The sequence below is a fragment of the Physeter macrocephalus genome, chromosome 2 (assembly GCF_002837175.3).
Source record: "Physeter macrocephalus isolate SW-GA chromosome 2, ASM283717v5, whole genome shotgun sequence".
NCBI lineage: Eukaryota > Metazoa > Chordata > Mammalia > Artiodactyla > Physeteridae > Physeter > Physeter macrocephalus.
Window position 1 is genome coordinate 2,819,626 of NC_041215.1, and position 18,985 is coordinate 2,838,610.

The window sequence follows — 18,985 nt, forward strand, 5'->3', positions numbered from 1 at the left end:
GTGGCGCAGTGGTTGAGAGTCCGCCTGCCGTTGCAGGGGACACGGGTTCGTGCCCCGGTCCGGGAAGATCCCACATGCCGCGGAGTGGCTGGGCCCGTGAGCCATGGCCGCTGAGCCTGCGTGTCCGGAGCCTGTGCTCTGCAACGGGAGAGGCCACAACAGTGAGAGGCCCGCGTACCGCAAAAAAAAAAAAAGAAAGAAAGAAAACAACTTTGCATTCCACACTTGGTTACGATGTATTGTCCTTCTTATATATTACTAGATTCAACTTTCTGTCATTTTGATACAGATTTTTACATCTGTGTTCATGACAGCTCTCGATGTATTCTTCTATGGTTCTTCTTTTATAGTTTTCTGTTCTTCTCATATCTTTACCTTGTTTTAGTGTTGGTCTAGGGCCGTCATGAAATGAGTTGGGAAATGTTCCCTCCTCTCTTATTTTCTTAAAGAGTTTGTGTAGAATTGTTATCAGTTCTTCCTGAAATGTTTGATAGAATTCCCTAGTGAAACCACTAGGCCTAGATTTTTTCTTTGTTAGAAGGTTTTTAACTATAAATTAAATTTCTTTAGTGGATATAGGACTATTCCAATCTCCTATTACATCTTTCTTTTTTAATTAATTAATTTATTTATTTATTTGGTTGCACTGGGTCTTAGTTGCAGCAGGCGGGCTCCTTAGTTGTGGCTCGCCTGCTCCTTAGTTGCGGCTCGTGTGCTCCTTAGTTGTGGCTCACGGGCTCCTTAGTTGAGGCTCGCCAGCTCCTTAGTTGTGGGCATGTGAACTTTTAGTTGTGGCATGCATGTGAGATCTAGTTCCCTGACCAGGGATCGAACCCAGGACCCCTGCATTGGGAGTGCGGAGTCTTAACCACTGCACCACCAGGGAAGTCCCTCCTATTACATCTTGAGTGGCATTTGATAGTTTGTGTCTTTAAAGGAAATTGTCCATTTCATCTAAAGTTCATCTGACATTACTGACATAAAATTGTTCATAATATCCTCTTGTTATACAATTTGATTTCTGTAGGATCTCTAGTAGTGTTCCCTCTTTCATCCCTGACATTGGCAATTTGTGTCTTTTTTTTTTCTTTATCATTCTGGCTCCAGGTTTATCAATTTTATGCAGAGAACCAGCTTTCATTTTTCATTGATTTCTCTATTATTTTTCCATATTTTTATTTCATTGACTTAAGGTATGATCTTCATAACTTCCTTCCTTCTGTTTATTTGCTTTTCCTCTTCTTGTTTTTTCAGGCAGACGCTTAGGTTGTGGATCTTAGACCTTTCTTCTTTTCTAATGTACACATTTAATGCTTTAATCTAAGCACTACTGTGGCTATAACATAAAATTTTTATATATTTGGGGGCTTTTTTTTTTAAGATTTAATTTTATTTATTTTTGGCTGCATTGGGTCTTTGCTGCTGCGCACGGGCTTTCTCTTTGTGGCGAGCGGGGGCTACTCTTTGTTGTGGTGCACGGGCTTCTCACTGCAGTGGCTTCTTTTGTTGTGGAGCACAGGCTCTAGGTACGCGGGCTTCAGTAGTTGTGGCTTGCGGGCTCTAGAGCACAGGCTCAGTAGTTCTGGTGCATGGGCTTAGTTGCTCTATGGCATGTGGGATCTTCCTGGACCAGGGATCAAACCCGTGTCCCCTGCATTGGCAGGCGGATTCTTATCAACTGTGCCACCAGGGAAGTCCTGGGGACTTTTTCTATTCAGTTTTAAAATATTTTCTTATTGCCTTAGTGATTTCTTCTTTTACCAATGAGTTATTACTTAGAAGCACATTGTTTAATTTCTGATCTTTCTGTTATTGATTCTAGTTTAATTCCATCGTAGTCATATCAGTGGTTGTTATAACTTTTGTATTTATTGAATCTTTTTTATGGTCCAAAATATGGTGAATGTTCCATGGGCACTTGAAATGAATGTATATTCCATTGTTGTTGGGAAGAATGTTCTCTAAATGTCAGGTCTAATTGCTTGATAATGTTCACATTTTATATATTTTTACTGTTTTTTTGTCTGTTTGTTTTCTACTTGTCCTATGAATTATCAAGAGAGAAGTGGTGAAGCCTCTAACTATAATTATAGATTTGTCCGTTTCTCCTTTTAATTCTATCAGTCTGTGTATAAATTATTTTGAAGCTCTGTTATCAAGTAAATATATATTTAGGATTGTTATGTCCCGTTGATTAATTTACCCCTTTATCCTTATGAAGTGATGCTCTTTATTTCTGGTAATATTCTTTCCTCTGAAATCTACTTTGTCTGATATTACTTGCCTCTCCAGCATTCTTTTGATTAGAATTAGCCTCTTTTTACATCATTTCACTTTTATTCTTTCTGTGTCTTTATATTTAAAGTTGGTTTCTTGAAGACAGCAGGTATTTTCTATTGCTGTTTTAACAAATTCTTACAAACTTGGTGACTTAAAACAATGTAAATTTACTGTCATATAGTTCTTTAGGTCATAAATCTGACATGGATCTCACCAGACTAAAATCAAGGTGTCAGTGGAGCCATTTTTCTTTCTAGGAGCAAATCTATTTCCTTTCCTCGTCCAGCCTCTAGAGATCACCTACATCCCTTGGCTCATGGCTTCTGTCCTCCATCTTCAAAGCTAGCAACATTGAATATCTCTGACCATTCTTCCATAGATACATGTCCCATTGATTCTGATGTCTTCTGCCTCTCTCTTTCACTTTTAAGGACCCTTGGAATTACCTTGGACCTACCCAGATAATCAAGGATGATCTTCCTATTTTTGGTTCAACTGATTCGCAACCTTAATCCGTCTGCAACCGTAGTTATTCTTTCCTGTGTAACCTAACACATTCACAGGTTCTGGGGATTAGGATATGGACATATTTGCCTAACATACAGCATATAGTTGGGTCATATTTTTATATCAAATCTGACTGTCTCTGCCCTCTAAATAGTGTTTCAGCCATTTACATTTAATATAACTACCAGTATATTTGAGTTTAAATGTATAATATTGCTATTTGTTTTTTCTTTATCCTGTCCGGGCTTTGTTTCTTTTTCCTGCCTTCTTTTGGTTTGGATTAATTAAATGTTTTTCTAATGAGTTCATTTTATATCCCCTGTGGGTTTATTAGTCATACTTTTTAATTTTTAGTGGTACTCTAAGGTTTACAGTCTACACCATCAAATAATATAATCATAGTTTGCATTCAAATAATTACAGTCTACCTCTCTCCATCTCCATTCCTTCTGGAACTCCAGTTACACATATGTTATGTATATCTGTTATATTGTTCAAAGACTGGAGAGAACTCCTCTGCAGATCTCCAGAGCTCTCTTCTTATATAGTTCCCACTCTCTGAAACTCTGTCCCACAAGTTCTAGCTGCCTCAGCCTCCCCAAATTCAACTCAGTGAGACCACTTGGCTTTGTTTGGGTTCCCCTTTCCTGGCCAGTAGCCTGGAAACTGCTTTGTGCAGTAAGCTTGAGCAGTTGGCTAGGTATTACCTCATTTGTTTCCCTCCTCTCTGGTTTCATAGTCCTATACTGCTTCTTGTGCGACAATTGAAAACCATTGTTTCATATATTTTGTCCTGTTTTCTAGTTGTTTATGGCAGAAGGAAAAATTCTCATAGCAGTTAATCCTTCATGGACAGAAACCGAAGTGTTTTATTATTACAGTTTGTCTTGATATTCTTTTAGAATATTATAATTATAAAATAGTATGTACTCTAGAACCAAGTTTTATGATTTAGTCCTAAGATAAATGAATGTAGTTTCATGTCATTAAATTCTGCTCAAATGTGAAATTGCAAGAGTAAGGTAAAGTTATTTCTATTTTCCATATTCTTCAATTATTTGGTATCATTCCACCTTTTAGATTTCTCCATGTTTAGACGATGCTTTTTTTTTTTTTTTTTTTTTTTCCGGTACACGGGCCTCTCACCGCTGTGGCCTCTCCCGTTGCGGAGCCTACGCTCCAGACGCTCAGGCTCAGCGGCCATGGCCCACGGGCCCAGCCGCTCCGCGGCATGTGGGATCCTCCTGGACCAGGGCACAAACCCGCGTCCCCCGCATCAGCAGGCGGACTCTCAACCACTGCGCCACCAGGGAAGCCCTTGACATTCTTTTATCTCATAGTATAGTAATACTTGAAGATTTTGAATTAGTTGCAGATGGCTGTGTTGTTCTCAACATGTGATCTTAGGCCTGAAATCTGCATTTTAACAAGTCTCCGAAAGAATCTTGACAAAGTGGCATAATGCAGGGAATACTGAACTTGAATTTAAGTCCAGTGCTGCCACTTATGAATGTATGATCATGGACATGGACTCTGTGCCTGATGCTGCCATAGGTGTTTTCGTATGTGTACTTCACTCATTTCAGTCTCAGAACCACTCTGCATATCAAAAGTGGGTTAAATATGCTAATAGCACTGTTTTATCCTTATTTCCTACTTGATTGTAGGCTTCCTACTTGACAGGAATAGTGTGTCTTAATCACGAATTTTTTCCCAGTGCCTAGCATGTGGTAAGTGCTCAATAAGTATATATTGAATGAATTAATTAGGTAATATTATTTTCACTATACAGATGAGTAAGCTGCTGCCCAGAGAGGTGAAACAACTTGCCTAAGGTCATACAACTAATAAGTGCCTGATCTAGGAGTCTTTCTAACTCTAAAACCCATTCCTCTTCACCTCACCACCCTGCTGGATCCATCTGATAAAGGTCACAATTTGGCAGGTGAATTGTGTCCTGTGTCTTCAAGAAAGAGGATTATTTAGACTGTTGAACGTAACCACTTGGGTTTCTCCCTTTCCAACAGTGAAAAATTTGCAAAGAGCCATTAATTGGGTTACAGGCAGGCTTCAGTTCTACTATAGCCTCAGTGGGAAAAATGAGAGGGAGGTACAGAAAAGTTGAACCAATGATAGATAATATGCTTAACATGATATTAAATTTTTTTAGTTAATCATTCACTAGCATTTTTAGTTTCAGGCCATCTATAATTTGTGAAAATAAAAAGTGATTGTATTTATATATTATATTTTCCATGTTTTTAACCACCCCCCACCACCCCCACCACCTACCCCCATACTCTTGCTTACAGAGACCAAGCACGGGGCTTACAAAAAGCTGCTCCTAATAATGACTCTCAACTCATTCATTTAGTAAACATCAGCTGTGCACATGCTATGTACCAGGTTCCATTCTAGACCTTGAGAGTACTGCAGAGAACAAGATAGATAAGGTCTCTGCTCATGTGAAGTTTATATTCTAGTGAGGAGAGATAACAGTACACACACACAACACACACACACACACACACACACACACACACACAAACACACAAAGAAAATGTCAAGTCGTGATAAGTGCTAAACAAAGACTTAAAATAGGATAATGAAGAAGAAATGATTGTATGGCTTTTTTAGAAGTGATCAGGGAAGGCCTCTGAAGATGAGCCCTGGCAGGAATGGGGGTGCCCTCCAGGAAAGCAAAGGATGGCACAGAAGACAAGACAAGGGAAGGTGGGGGCAAGCTAAAAGTTGAACCAACTGGAAACCACCAGAAATTTCCCCATCAAGTTCATTATTAATAAAATTTTCATTATTAATAAAGGGTGTATGTTATTGTCATGAACACATTCTTGAATTGGATGGAGTAAATATTATAAATGTAATCTAGAAATAAAACATTCAGGAAATACATAGAAACTTAGAGACCTTGTTCATTAGTTTCTCCCACCAAAAACATGCTAAAGAGAGAAGAAAGCTATGGATTGGCTAAATAGAATGACAGGCTTGGTGTTTCAGGAATTGAAGTAGCCAGGAAAACAAATGGAAAGTGAAAAGGGGGAAACCTACTAGTGTTGGGCACTATGTTACAATCTGTACACACTTTCTCTCTTTAATCTTTAATTTCTCAAAACAAAGTAGGTGGTATTAAGCACATTTTACAGAGGTGGGAATTGAATCTTCATACAGTCAAACATCTAGAAGATACAGATTCAACCCTAAACTGCTGCACCACCCAAATAGGCCTTTTGTTTCTGAAATTGCCTTTCACACTATATTTTTCCAAGACCTTCATCCTCCCCTCTGCTATGGTGAGAAATTTTGAGTCAAAGCCAAATGTAATGTCAACCCCATTATCATTCTTCTGACTCTCAGCTAAGCAACTCTTTCCTATACAGTTAATTTTACAGAACAGCTTTCTATGATGGGTCTTAGTGAACAAGAGGGCTATTAATGATGCATATGCTTCCCATGGAGACTAGCTGCAGAAGAAAAGGGGCATTTGGTTGTTTCAGTGCCAAACAATAAGTTGCTAGAGAGGACAAAGTGGCTGTTGGGCTTTAAAAATCTGTCCAAAATTGTCTAAATCATGGATGATAAACACCAAGAGCTGGGACAAAATATGAAAATTCATGACTTCTGCTCATTCTTTTATTTCAGGAGAGTTTCATTGTTTGAATCTCACACAATAGCTTGAGCTGCAAATAGAGAAAACTAAAAATAATGCATAGTCCTCATCACTGTTCATTCTGTTTTTGATCAAATGGCCCATGTCCTTATGATTCCACACTTTTCAATCTACCCTGAAATAACATTTATCCTTTTCAAAGTCCCCAACAATAAATCAGCCATAATGAAAGCTCTTCTTCTTGCTTTTACTGCAAGGATATATGCTCCAACCTTCATGTCTAAAGTGTTTACCTGGCTTTTTCATGGCTGACTCAGTAGATTGGAACCTTTTAATGCAACCTTCATGGCATGTGGTCACCAAATCTATGTGAAGTCTTTATAATTTTTGTATGATTGATAGCATATTGCTCTTCACTGGTGAGGGGAACCATATCTATTTCCTGCTTGCTTCCTTTTGTACATGTTAAGTTACTTAATCCATTTACTTTCATGATTGGGACTTCAAAGGTAGAAATGTGAAGGAAAAGAGAAAAGCAAACAGGTTAAACAACTCTGTGCCTGACTCTTAGGCCTAAGTGTTTCCTACTACATTATCTACTACCCCCCAGGGTTATAAAACCAAAGCTTCCTTTTCTGCAAAGTAACCCAGTTAGTGGGGAGAGATAATCAATCAGTCAATCAATCAACTGCCATAGCTATAGAAGGAAATAAAAGCTCCTTTCTCAAAAGCCTATAGCTCCACAGTTTCCCAAAACTATTGTCCATGCCCATCTTTTAGACCTTCATTCAACCCCTCATGATCCTGTGTCAGCTACCATTATCGTCTATTTTAAATGCATACTTCTATATTTCAAAACCTGCCCCCAAACCTACCTCTATTTACTATGTCATTCCTCTCTAAAACAATGTATGTGAAAGAGTTTTTAAATTGTAGTGTTATATCAATTCTAGTATTATTACTAAAGAAAACTCAAGACTTTTTAAAAAAAAACTTTCTCAGATTAGCTTTGCCTACCCATTCTTTAATTAAATCAACTACTATTTCACCTCTAATCTATGACAAGCACACATATGTCTCAGAACCTTAGAGATGAGTAAAATGAATAAGAAAGTAACTGTTGCCTTAGGAAGTTTATAATCTGCTTCCCAGCCCTACTTTCCCGATCTACTTCTCTTCTGAATCTACTAAATTTGCCATTTTTTGAGTGCCCATCACGTTTTTGTTTGTCTTGTTGTTTCTGTTATTAATCATAAACTCCCCAGAATTGTGTCCGTATGTTACCATTAGCCAAACCATGAGCTTTGGATAAGCTAGTTATCTCTGAGCTTCATTTTTCTCATTTGAAAAATGCAAACAGTACCTACTGTATACAGAAGTGGTTATTAGAGGTATATGAAATGATATTTAGTGTACAAAGAAATCATGTCACTTACATGTTAAAAAGAAAACCTTCAATAACACCTCTGTTGCCTTTCAAATTACATGTAAATGTCACGACCTACTACCGGATGCCCTCAGGGAAGATCCCAAACTATTTTGTCAGCCTTCTCTCTTATGATTCCTCTACACATTCTTTTACTCACACCAAAAGGTCCTGCTCCCCTTTTTTCACTACGAGGGAAAATTAGTAGTAACTGCCATATTTTTTTCCTTCTAGTTTTATTGAGACACAATCAACACTATACAGATTTAAGGTGTACAACATGATTTGACGTACGTACATCCCGAAATGATTACCACAGTAAGTTTAGTGAACATCCATCACCACATATAGGTACAAAATAAAAGAAAAAGAAAAAAATTTTTTTCCTTGTGATGAGTATTCTTAGAATTTACTCTCTTAACTTTCATACATAATATACAGCAGTGTTAGTATATTAATCATGTTGTACATTACACTCCTAGTACTTATTTATCTTATAATGAGAGCTTTATACCTTTTGACCATCTTTATCCAGTTCCCCCTCCTGCTAACCCCTGCCTCTGATAACCACAAATATGATCTCTTCTTCTGTGAGTTTGTTCGTTTGTTTGTTTGTTTGTTTGTTTGTTTTTAAAGTATAATTGACCTACAACACTATGTTAGTCCCTGGTGCCCAGCACATTCATTCAATATTTCTATACATTAGATAATGATAAAATACTGTGGTAAGTCTAGTTACCATCTGTCACCATACTAAGATATTATTATTGGTTATATTCCCCACACTGTACAGTTCGTCCCCATGACTCATTTATTTTGTAACTGGAAGTTTGTACCTCTTCATCTCCCTCACCTATTTCTCTCATCCCCACCCCCACCCCTCTCCTCTGGCAACCACCTGTTTGTTCTCTGTATCTATGACTGTTTCTCTTTTGTTACGTTTGTTCATTTGTTTTTTTTCTTTAGATTTCACGTATAAGTGAAATCATATGGTATTTGGCTTTGTCTGTCTGACTTATTTCACTTAGCATAATACCCTCAAGGTCAGTTATTTTTACTGTGAGAATTTCTAGTTATTTTTCTCCTCATTCAACTCTGCAGCATATTTTATAAATGATGAGAAAGGTTAATTGGCTCCTTCACAGTAACAACACAGCAAATAACTGGAAAAGATGGAATTTGAAACCAGAGCTGTCTGGCTTCAAAATCCATACCTTTTCACCCTACTATGTACATTGTGCAAAATGTGAAAAATGTCCTTCCTTATGTTTGACTGGAATAAGTTTTCCAAGCCCATCTCAGGTGCTGCCTCCTTCACCAAACTGTCCTTGATCCTTATCCAAATACAATATCTACCTCAAATTTCTCACAACAGTGTGTCACTCATTTTTGCACAGCACTGTGCTAGTGACTTATGTACTAAATCATGAGCTCTTTGACACCAGGGTGAGGGTTTCCCCTGAAGCAAAGTACTTTGCACCAAGTTTACACCCTGTTTCCCCTGAAGCAGAGCAGTTTGCACCAAGTAGATGTTTAATAAAGTCACTTAAATTGAACAGAGGGTCATTAAGGTCACATATGGAAAATTCTGTCCAATGCAATCCAGGAATCATTTACTTTCTAACATGTCTCTATTCCAGGTCCTGTAGTAGACACTGGGTTTAAAGAGATAAAAGCAAGGCAAAAATCCCTGCCCTCAAGGAGTTTACAGTTTGATTAAAGTGCTTTGAAACCAGAAAGTTGTTTTTTTTTTTAATTTAGGCATTATAGTGAGATGAAACAAACACTTTAGTAATACAAATGAATTCTCATTTGTTGTTCACACAGATACAGTTGTCTCCTCCAGCTGCTGTACCAGTTTAGACTACATCGTCACCTACCTCTTCAAGCACATAGCAAAAGAGGGCAGGAAGCCACTTCGATGCAGAGAGGCTGCCCAGGCCGGTCAGAGACTATTACATTTTATGCAGCAAAATCCAGAGGTCCTGCAGCAGGTAACTGGTGGTTGCTTATCTAGCTTAAGAGAGAAGAGTTTCCCAAAAGCCAATCTGGTCTCTGAATATCCCTTAGAGCAACTGGTCTTGCCAAGACTCTTTACTGGGTCTTCTCTAGGAGTATTTTCCCTGTAGGTAGGAGAGTACACTGGCCTCAGGATTACCCACCCTCCAGAAATCTCTAAGTCATTCATCTCACCTCAGTGAAGCTAGAATTCAAAAAGAGGATAGCTCTTCCAGAGATAAGAGAAATAAAAGTCAAATCTGGAACTAGAAACAGTCAACCTCGGATTTCTTTCCCAGAGCCTCTAATAACATCATCTTAGGTTTGCCTTGTGAATACACTGGTATGTTGGGAAACTACCATTTTCTGGGCTCCTAGTCTGTGCCAGGCAACTTGCTGGGAACGTCCCCTTCATCATATCATTTTCCCCATTTTAAGATGAGAAATCAAGGTTCAGATAGGTCATATTCCCAAGAACATTTAAATAATAAGTAATAAAGCCATGATTTGTTTATTTTCAAATGTTTTCTGACTAGCTAATATGAATTAGGTCCACGTTTAATATTTTTTAAAAACTCACTTCTGCAAATCACAGTAACAGCATGCATAAAATTAAATATATAAGCCAGAAATGTTTCGAAGAGAATAATACCATTTTACTGCGGAGATAGCATCACTATGATATATTCCAGTTCTACTAAATTTGGAAAGTGATATCTTTATACTGCTTCCAGTTGTCTTATTTTGCCAAATTATCTCCATAATAGTCTGTGGTTTGCAAATATAAACACTTTAACCTGGTCATTAGCCAGCAAATAAGTCGCCTGCAATCAGCAAAAAAATGTCAGTCTGAGTAAATAAATGATGAAAATGAATAAGACAGCCATGGAAGAGGTTTTCTTCCTAGCTGTCATTTTTTTGCTAATATTTAAATGACATTATGTAAACTTTATTTGTGGTGATGTTTCAGTTAACCAGTTATTTTCCTGGCAGGGAGGTGTGTGATTAAGATTTTGTGTAAATAAGCAAAGGGCTCTGGGCCTATAACTATTTGGTATGACCCTGGAATTGTTACAACATGTTGGTGATTAAACAGGAGGAAGGTAATTCACATTTATTGAGGACTTCCTATGTACAAGGTGCGAGAGCCATTAAGACCCATGAGACAATTTCTCTCCTTAAATAAGTGTTTCCTGCCAGGTGGGAAGGAGAGACAAGTAACTAACTAATTATGTGATAATTGGATTAACATAGTGATGACAGGAGGAGAGGACTTGCAGAGACATCTCCTCATTTAGACCCCACAACAACCCCGCAATGTGGATATAACCATCCCCATTTTTCAAATGAATAAATTGAAGCACAGAGAGATCAACTGGAAAGTGGAATGTGAACCAAGGTCTGTTTGGCTCAAAAGCCCAAGTCCTTACCACTTACTTACACCATTGATTCTCAGGAGACTAGTTGCTGGATAAGATCTCAGATTCACCTGGAATGCCTTTTCAGAATAACACATTCTATCAAGATTTGGATGCACTGCTCCTCACCCATCCTTCTGCAGTAGCCACTGGTACTGCTGGGAGTGTGGCGCAGCCCTCAGGTGTTTTGCAGCAAGAAGGCTGAGAACCACAGAATTAGAGCATGTAGGCAGTGGAGAAAATAAATAACCATGGATTGGCCAGCAGTCAGACCCAGCCCTCACCCCACCTGCCAGTGCTCAACCATGATCACAATATTGTCCCATAAACTTTGGCAGGAACTTTTAAGTGGGTAGAAAATTTTAGCAAAAATCAATAGGCTATGGTCCTAGACAAATACCATCCGACTGTGCAGAACAAGTAATGTGGTTGTGCAGAAGACATTCAAGTTTGTCTTTACTCAGAATTACCATGTGTTTGTTGGTTTAAGTAATTTCTATGTGTTAATAATACTTGGTAATCCTTTACTTTATAGCATATGACTAAGTAGTGATATATCTTTATTAACAGTGGAATACATTCTATTTATTTGGAATGTAGGCTTTCAGATAGCATTTTAAATATTAATGACTGGTCTCTGGTAGTCAGCATAAATATGATTTGCATTAGCACTAGGTTATATCATCTTGAGTGCCTCTGATGTCAATGATTGGGTATAGTAGTATCTGACATCATCTCCTTAGGTCACTGACAACTTTGACCTCTATTCTTATGCACAGTTTCTGTCGTCTCAAAAGCTCTTTTGAATTGATTTGAAATTTTGACTCTTCCCTTTATGAGGCAGTAAAATTGATAATTATTCAGATGGGAACTGAGCACTGAGTGAAAAATCAATTCCACCCGCTCTCTGCCGCGTATAAAATTACTTCTGAGTCGGCTGGACTGAACGGATGGCCAGAGTAAAAGCAGCAGGCAGGAGTAGTGGGAAGAATTAGCTGGACACAGCTAATAGCCTGAAGGGATAGACTTGGAAAAGAGGGAGTGGGCCAGTTGGGGGTTATTATGAGCAAGGATGGGTCCCATTGATCATCTGTTTGCATCAGCTTTCCAAGACCTTATAAATCAACCCTGAAGAGCAGCAGAATCCAAGAGTCAGCCTCTTTCCAGAGGGAATTTATATTAGATTATTCTCATTTTCACACTCAGATGAAAAGTGAGCCATTGATTATTCATTGGTTGCCCATCAAATGCTGTTTTTATAGATGATTTGCCTATCAGAGAAGGTAATGAACAAGGTTGCTGCTTCATAACCCAAGGTTTCAGTTTTCAAGGCATCTGTGTCAGTTAAGTAATGCCTAACCCTATTAAAAGGAATGGGTTACAAATTGCTTAACAGTGCTGAAAAACTAGACCCTAATGACTAATTGTGCTTGGAGTTTAGAGGGGGTTTGTCAGCTCTTTAAACTAAACTGATGCGATGATACTGCAATTATTTACTAGTTTGAACTGTTCTCCCCACCCCACCCCCCCAACCTGGACCTATATTACTGGAAGCATAGTTGCATGAAGAGTGTCAATTCTAAATTGCAAAAGTTATCTCCTCAAGCTTCCACAGCAAATGAAGCATGAACCCACATAAAGGGTCTTCTGACATTTCCTATAGGCCTTTCCTATAAGACATTTTAAGTGCCTCTCACCTGAAAATGTGTTTATTATGACCTACTATGTGGCTTTAGATCTTCAGTGTTCTTAAAAACATTCTCCAAATAAGCCATCTTTCATATTTTGCAAACAAATCTAAATTTGCAAAGCATTAAATTTAATCCATTTGAAGATCTGTTATAATTAAGTGAATCTATTTTAAGTAAGAATTATTGTCTAACCAGCATTGCTTTAACTTAACTGAGAAAAACCCAGTTTACGTATATTAAGCAAAAAAAAAAAAAGTTCCCATGTTTTTATGTCATTAGAGAGATAAACTGAAGTTTTAAGAACAGGCCAATAGTAACAGTGATTAGGAAGATAAAATTTCCAAATCACTGCTACAGTAATTTGGAAGATAAAATTTCTACGTGAAACGTTTTCAGTTTTATCCCTGGTCGTGTTAAGTGTTTGTATCTATAACTCAAAGGTCAGCATTCATTTAGTTATATCACAGAATGAAAGAAGGATCTACCCAAATTAGGTAGATGAAAGAGCGTGTTTTATAAGAGTAGAAGGGCATTTCAAAGATGGGACTCATTCTCTTTCAGATTATAAGAATAGGACACTGAGGCTGAATGCTTCTCTAAATCATAACTTCTACTAAAACTACCTGCTCTAGAAAGAGTAGCAACTTCCATAGAAGTAGAACAAGAATTATGTGATGGTCAGTATTACTGATTAGATTATGCAATTAACTTATTAACAAGGTATTTTTAGTAATTATGTTCTCTAAAATTTAAATACACTGAATGGAGGAATTAGAACATTTAGGTTTTAATTTATCTTAACATCTTCTATTTAACTATTTGGCTCAAGTGAGCTGTACTAAAAACCAGAAAAAGTTCTAATTATAATTCTTTCTCCCTCGCTCCCTCTCCCTCTCCCTCCCACTTTGTGCTAACCTGACATTTAACTACAAATTGTAAAGAGCTGTCAGGAGTTATAAGAATCATACTTCAGTAGGGACGTAAGCTGGAAAGAACATTCACCCTTTTCCTCAATCAGTCAGTCAATCAATGAAAATTGCTTTTGTATAGTGCTCTTCGTGACATGCATCCCAAAGTGAATTACAGCAAAAGGGAAATCATCTCTTTTTTCATTTCTGTGTTTAGATTGAAAGGATATTGCTCAACATTTTGACATACTATACAAGACATCTTTCATACTTAAGATACCATCCCATAGTACTAAGTAGGAGAAAGTGCAGTCACATATTTAACTGATGTTGAGATTTTGGCCTATAGAACCTCAGCAAGACTCTCACAGTGGGAAACAGTTTAGCAGATGAAATATATTCATGTCTCTTATGCTCTTAAAAAAATTAACCAGACTTTCTAATGTTGTTATAGACATTTCTAGTGAACCCTAAATAGAAAGTATGCTCATGACCCACTAGCTCAGTCTGGTTAATTTGCAGCTATTATCAAAAATATGGCAGTAGATTGATGTCAAAAACACATGCTGAAGGAACATTCACAACTGGATCAGAGGATAACATGGATTTAAAGGGAATCCAGGGATAGGTCATCAGACATGGCAAGTAAAAAATAATAGAATTGTTTTTTGCACATGCTGCTGCAGTCTTGGTCTTCTTCACAGCAACATATGTATGTACTTTGTATTTATTTCTAGGAAAAAAATAATACTGGCAAAATATTGCAGATACTAGCTTTAGCTTTTTCATATGCATTTAATCTGATTTAATCCCTACAGTATCTCTGTGAAGCTGTAGTATTATGAGCACCATTTTAAAGATATAGAAACCGAGGCATAAAAAGATTAAGTAACTTTCCCAAGTTACTAGTGGTCAATAAGATCATGTAGTCCATAAGCGGAAAGACTAAAACTTTACCTTGATGTGTTTAGCTCCAGCGTTCACATGCTTAACCACAAAGCTATAATTTGTTGGCGGCTGCTAATTTGAAGTAGTATGTATGTTTTGAGCACTTACAATGAGGCAAGTTGAGCTTCCAATAAGTCCCACTGGGGCCATCCTTAAGGTAGAATGATTTAGAGCAGTCATCCTATACCCCAACTTTGTGCTGCAGCCGGAATGAAACAGATGGGCAGTGACCCAAAGAGGCAATGGGCAAGGGAGAGGGAGGTTGCTTTGCCAGCTGGTATAGAAAAGCCCTGTGGCTCCCACCATCACTGACAGAGCTAACAGAGCTTCCTCTCTCTTATTGTACACCCATACCCAATCATTAATTCTGTAGCCAGACATTGAAGGTATAAAATTTAGCAGGACATGTATCCTTGAGAAGGTCAGAGTCTAATAGTATAACTGTCTCATGTTCCTTTGTGACTATCCTTTAATTCCTCTGAGGTAGCTCTTGAGGTTTACTCTAACCTTTTCTTCTAGGATAGAATCAATATGGCAGCTGTGAAATGAAGCTGGGGAAGCAACAAGTGCTTTGCATCCATCCCCCATACCCTGCACGTCTCTAGGCTTTGTCCTGACTCTCACCACTGATTCATCAGTGTTGAATGTCATTTTTCACCTCTTTCTGATTGTAAACAGCTTCTCTTTTTTAAAAGAGGCTTCTACTACTGAGTACCATTAGCTCTACTGAAGGTCCTTCTTAAGGGCCTCTCACATGGGCAAGTCTGAAACTGACTCCTTTGAGCATCCCTCTCCTTCTCCTTTTCATTCTGTAAGGTACCACAGACTAAGGTGCCTATAGAGCCACGTAGGAAACTTGACTGAGGTAGACAGGAACGACAAACTGTATTCAGTATACATCCCTATCTAAAGGGGGCAGCCTCCAAAGAGCTCCAGCTAATTGTTGCCCTGTAAGGTGGTAAGACCCAGTGTTGCCAGATATATTGAGATTTCCCCCTGGAGAGAAGCCAGAAATCCAGTTTTGTAAATGTTGGCCACTGATTGAAAATTTAAAATAAAAATACTCTGCAGGTCAGCACTGTATGTCTGGTTATCAGTTTCCCACCTCTGTATTCTGTACTCTTAGAGAATTTCAGAACTCAGATCTCTTAATGCATGATCCCTTGCATTTCTCATAGCCATCCCATGTGGCCTTGCAACAGTGATATTTTTATTTGTCTCTGATGCTTTGATAATTCTTAAAGCATACTTTTTTAATTTGTTCTTTTAAGAGGATGCCATTATTTTGCTTTTACATATGGCTCTATACTTAGGTCTTTATTGAAACTTAAAGAGGGCATTTTATCACATTTGGGTTGTGTCTTTGCATACAGAAGGGGTGCAGTAAACAGGCAATGAAACTCAGTTAACATCTCCCAAACATTTTTTTTTTAATTTTCAAAATAACAAGATTTGTTTGAGGCAGAAATAAAGCTCACTTTGGTCAAGTGTGTGTGTGTGTGTGTGTGTGTGTGTGTGTGTGTGTGTGTGTGTGTGTGTGTGAGATCTAATTACTAAGGATCAAATCAGAGTATCTAAGAGAACCAGGGCTGCACAAAAGTATCTAGTTAATAGCCAGGTAACAGAATTCCAAAAGGGAGTAAAACTCTTAAGAACGATCAATGTGTGACCACCACCCCTAAAGATCAGTTTAGAAAGTTAAAATATATAATTTTAAAAATGGAAAAACACTAATTTTTAATTAAAATGGCTTTTATCTGTGATATAATAAAATCATTTGTCCATCTTTAGAAGGATGATTCTTGTCCAAATCCTTTGTTATATTCCATATCTTTGCCATTTTGATTTCATTTTTGTTAATAGAGATATTTGTTGAATGACTGTTTCAACTGTAACAAAAAATGGTATTTTAAAACAAAACCCTTTTAAAAAGAAACCTATTCTTGATTTATGAATCATCAAATTAGTGTTATAACCCTATCACCTATCTTTACACAGTAACTTTTTTTCCCCAAAGATCACCTCCATCTTGATACTTGTCCCAGCACCTAGCAGAGCCTGAAACCTTGTGATGATCAATGAATGTCTGCAAAACAAACCAAAAAAATTAATTTTTAAAAGTGCAATCTACAGGCAGTGACTTTAGGTATCAAATCTAACATGGTCATAGACTAATACATAATAAAATAAATGATAATGCTAAGGTAAGATTATATCATCATATACTATATACTAACCCTGCTGAAATTCCATAAGAAAATTTTATTCTAAACATAGATGAAGAAATAAGTACTTCAAATATTGTTTCAAATGGTTAACAGAACAGAGAAGGTTTGTGGTGGGTTTTTTTTTTGTCTGTTTGTTTGTTTGTTTGTTTTTTCCACTGGGACATGTGTTTTTCTACCTCTAAGCACAGTTTAAAGATGTAATCCATTGATAGCGTAACTTGCCTTGTTAATTGAAAGGGATGGAATCCACCAGATGTAGCCCAAACCAGCAGAGAGTTAGGTGACTAAGCAACAGCAAAGACACCATATTGAGTGAGCCAGATTTCAGTCTCCAAGTCATTTATTTCAACCGGTGACAATACATTTAAACTCCTGTGCCTCAGCAGTGATTGATGGTTTAATATAATATATAATTTTTTTAATGAAGGAAAACCATTTAAATATGTTACCATTTGCACTGGTATTCTCCTATGTACATAACTGCATTTAATCATTATGGGGATTGTTTTTATACTTGTGTAATTTGTATCCAAGAAATAACTGTCAAAACCATCTCATGCTGTTGCTGGAAATGGTACAGTGTGCTTCATACTTGAACAGATTCATTCTTCCCTGCACATAATTAAGAGTGTTGGAGCTTTCACTGCTACCACATAGGAATTCCATGTTTACATTTCTGAGAATGAAAAATTAGCCACAATTTGCTTTTTCGGGCTCCCATTTTCTGGGGCTGTGATATTTAAGTACCTTAGTTCTGTACCAGTATATGATTTGAAGAGTTTGATTTTAAGACTTTTAATATTAAAATACATAATATAATTTTATTATCTAATTATAAGAGGGTTTAGCCTCTTATTAAAGTTGCTAAATCAGGCCTGGATTAGCATCAAAATGGCACAGTTTGACATGGAATACTCAAAAGTCAAGTTCGAGGGAAGGGATGGGTTTTGTTGTTGTTGTTGTTTTGGGGGTTTTCTCCTATACCCACCCCTCGCACAAAATAACAAGGATGAAATGCATGTATGGAAACAAACAAGGAGCAATTTGGGACGCTGGAGAAGGAGTGGAGGTGTCAGCCTAGGATGGTACCCTTAGGCGAGGCAGCTGGTATATGTAGCCTTTTGTTTATCTGCTACTGGTTTATGTAGCCTTTAGGCCGGCACCAGAAACAATCACTCCTACAGGGTCAGCTGCTGGTCAGGAGCAAAATAAGAAAAGATTTTGCGTTCAAATGCGCAGCCATAATTTCTGTACAGCTGGCACCTGCTACTGGTGCACAGCATGAAGGTGAAAGGTCAAAGAGGCAGTTGTTCAAAACTCAAGAATGGCTTAAAGGGACTTGTAGATTAATCTGCTTTATTAACTTCTGTATATTAGATAACTATTGCTATGAATGACAGTACATCTTTTTGAATAAGTCACATCTCTTTCTCTTTTAAATTAGCTTTTGAGTAATGAATATTAAATAGAAAGCATTTCAGGGGTAATTAAATGAAAACAGAATGATGTCATTTTACAATTATATTTGTGTGTTTATAGAATAGGGGAATTATAGTGTTTTCCAAGGAGCTAAAAAAAAAGAGCCAGCTTCATAAAGAAGAATTTGAAATAAATAAGTTAGATGTCCATTAGCCTTTGTGTTTAAACTAAAAAATATGATGTAGTTTGCGACTTAACATAGAGTCATTGGGTGCCAGTGGCTTGATTTGGCATTCCCAGGGGCTCCAAGTGTTTTCTTTATGAATTAAAGTGACTGCAATCCGTCATTGTTCTTTTATCTACAGTTTAGCACAGTCAGTTTTGCTATTACTCTGCAGCAAATGTTCTCAGAATAGCAAAGGAGTAGTAAAAAACAACAGCCGTACCTTTTCCTTCGCACTCATGTAAAGCAGATAAAGAGCACTTCATAAGGAAAAAACGCACGGCTTTACACAGGTTTAGCCCAATGATAAT

General features: G+C 37.5%; 1 protein-coding gene across 7 annotated transcripts in view; it reads left to right on the forward strand.

Annotated features, from left to right (window-relative positions):
• RANBP17 (RAN binding protein 17) overlaps window positions 1-18,985 on the forward strand; it is a 328,773-nt gene that overhangs the window by 289,713 nt on the left and 20,075 nt on the right. For 6 of the 7 annotated variants that reach the window (XM_028497353.2, XM_028497354.2, XM_028497356.2 and 3 more), the window contains one exon: window positions 9,669-9,835. In XM_028497353.2, the coding sequence (XP_028353154.1) occupies window positions 9,669-9,835 (167 nt within the window). Of the gene's footprint in view, window positions 1-4,579; window positions 4,655-9,668; window positions 9,836-18,985 lie in introns of those variants that run through there. The other variant, XM_028497363.1, reaches the window with a different exon arrangement.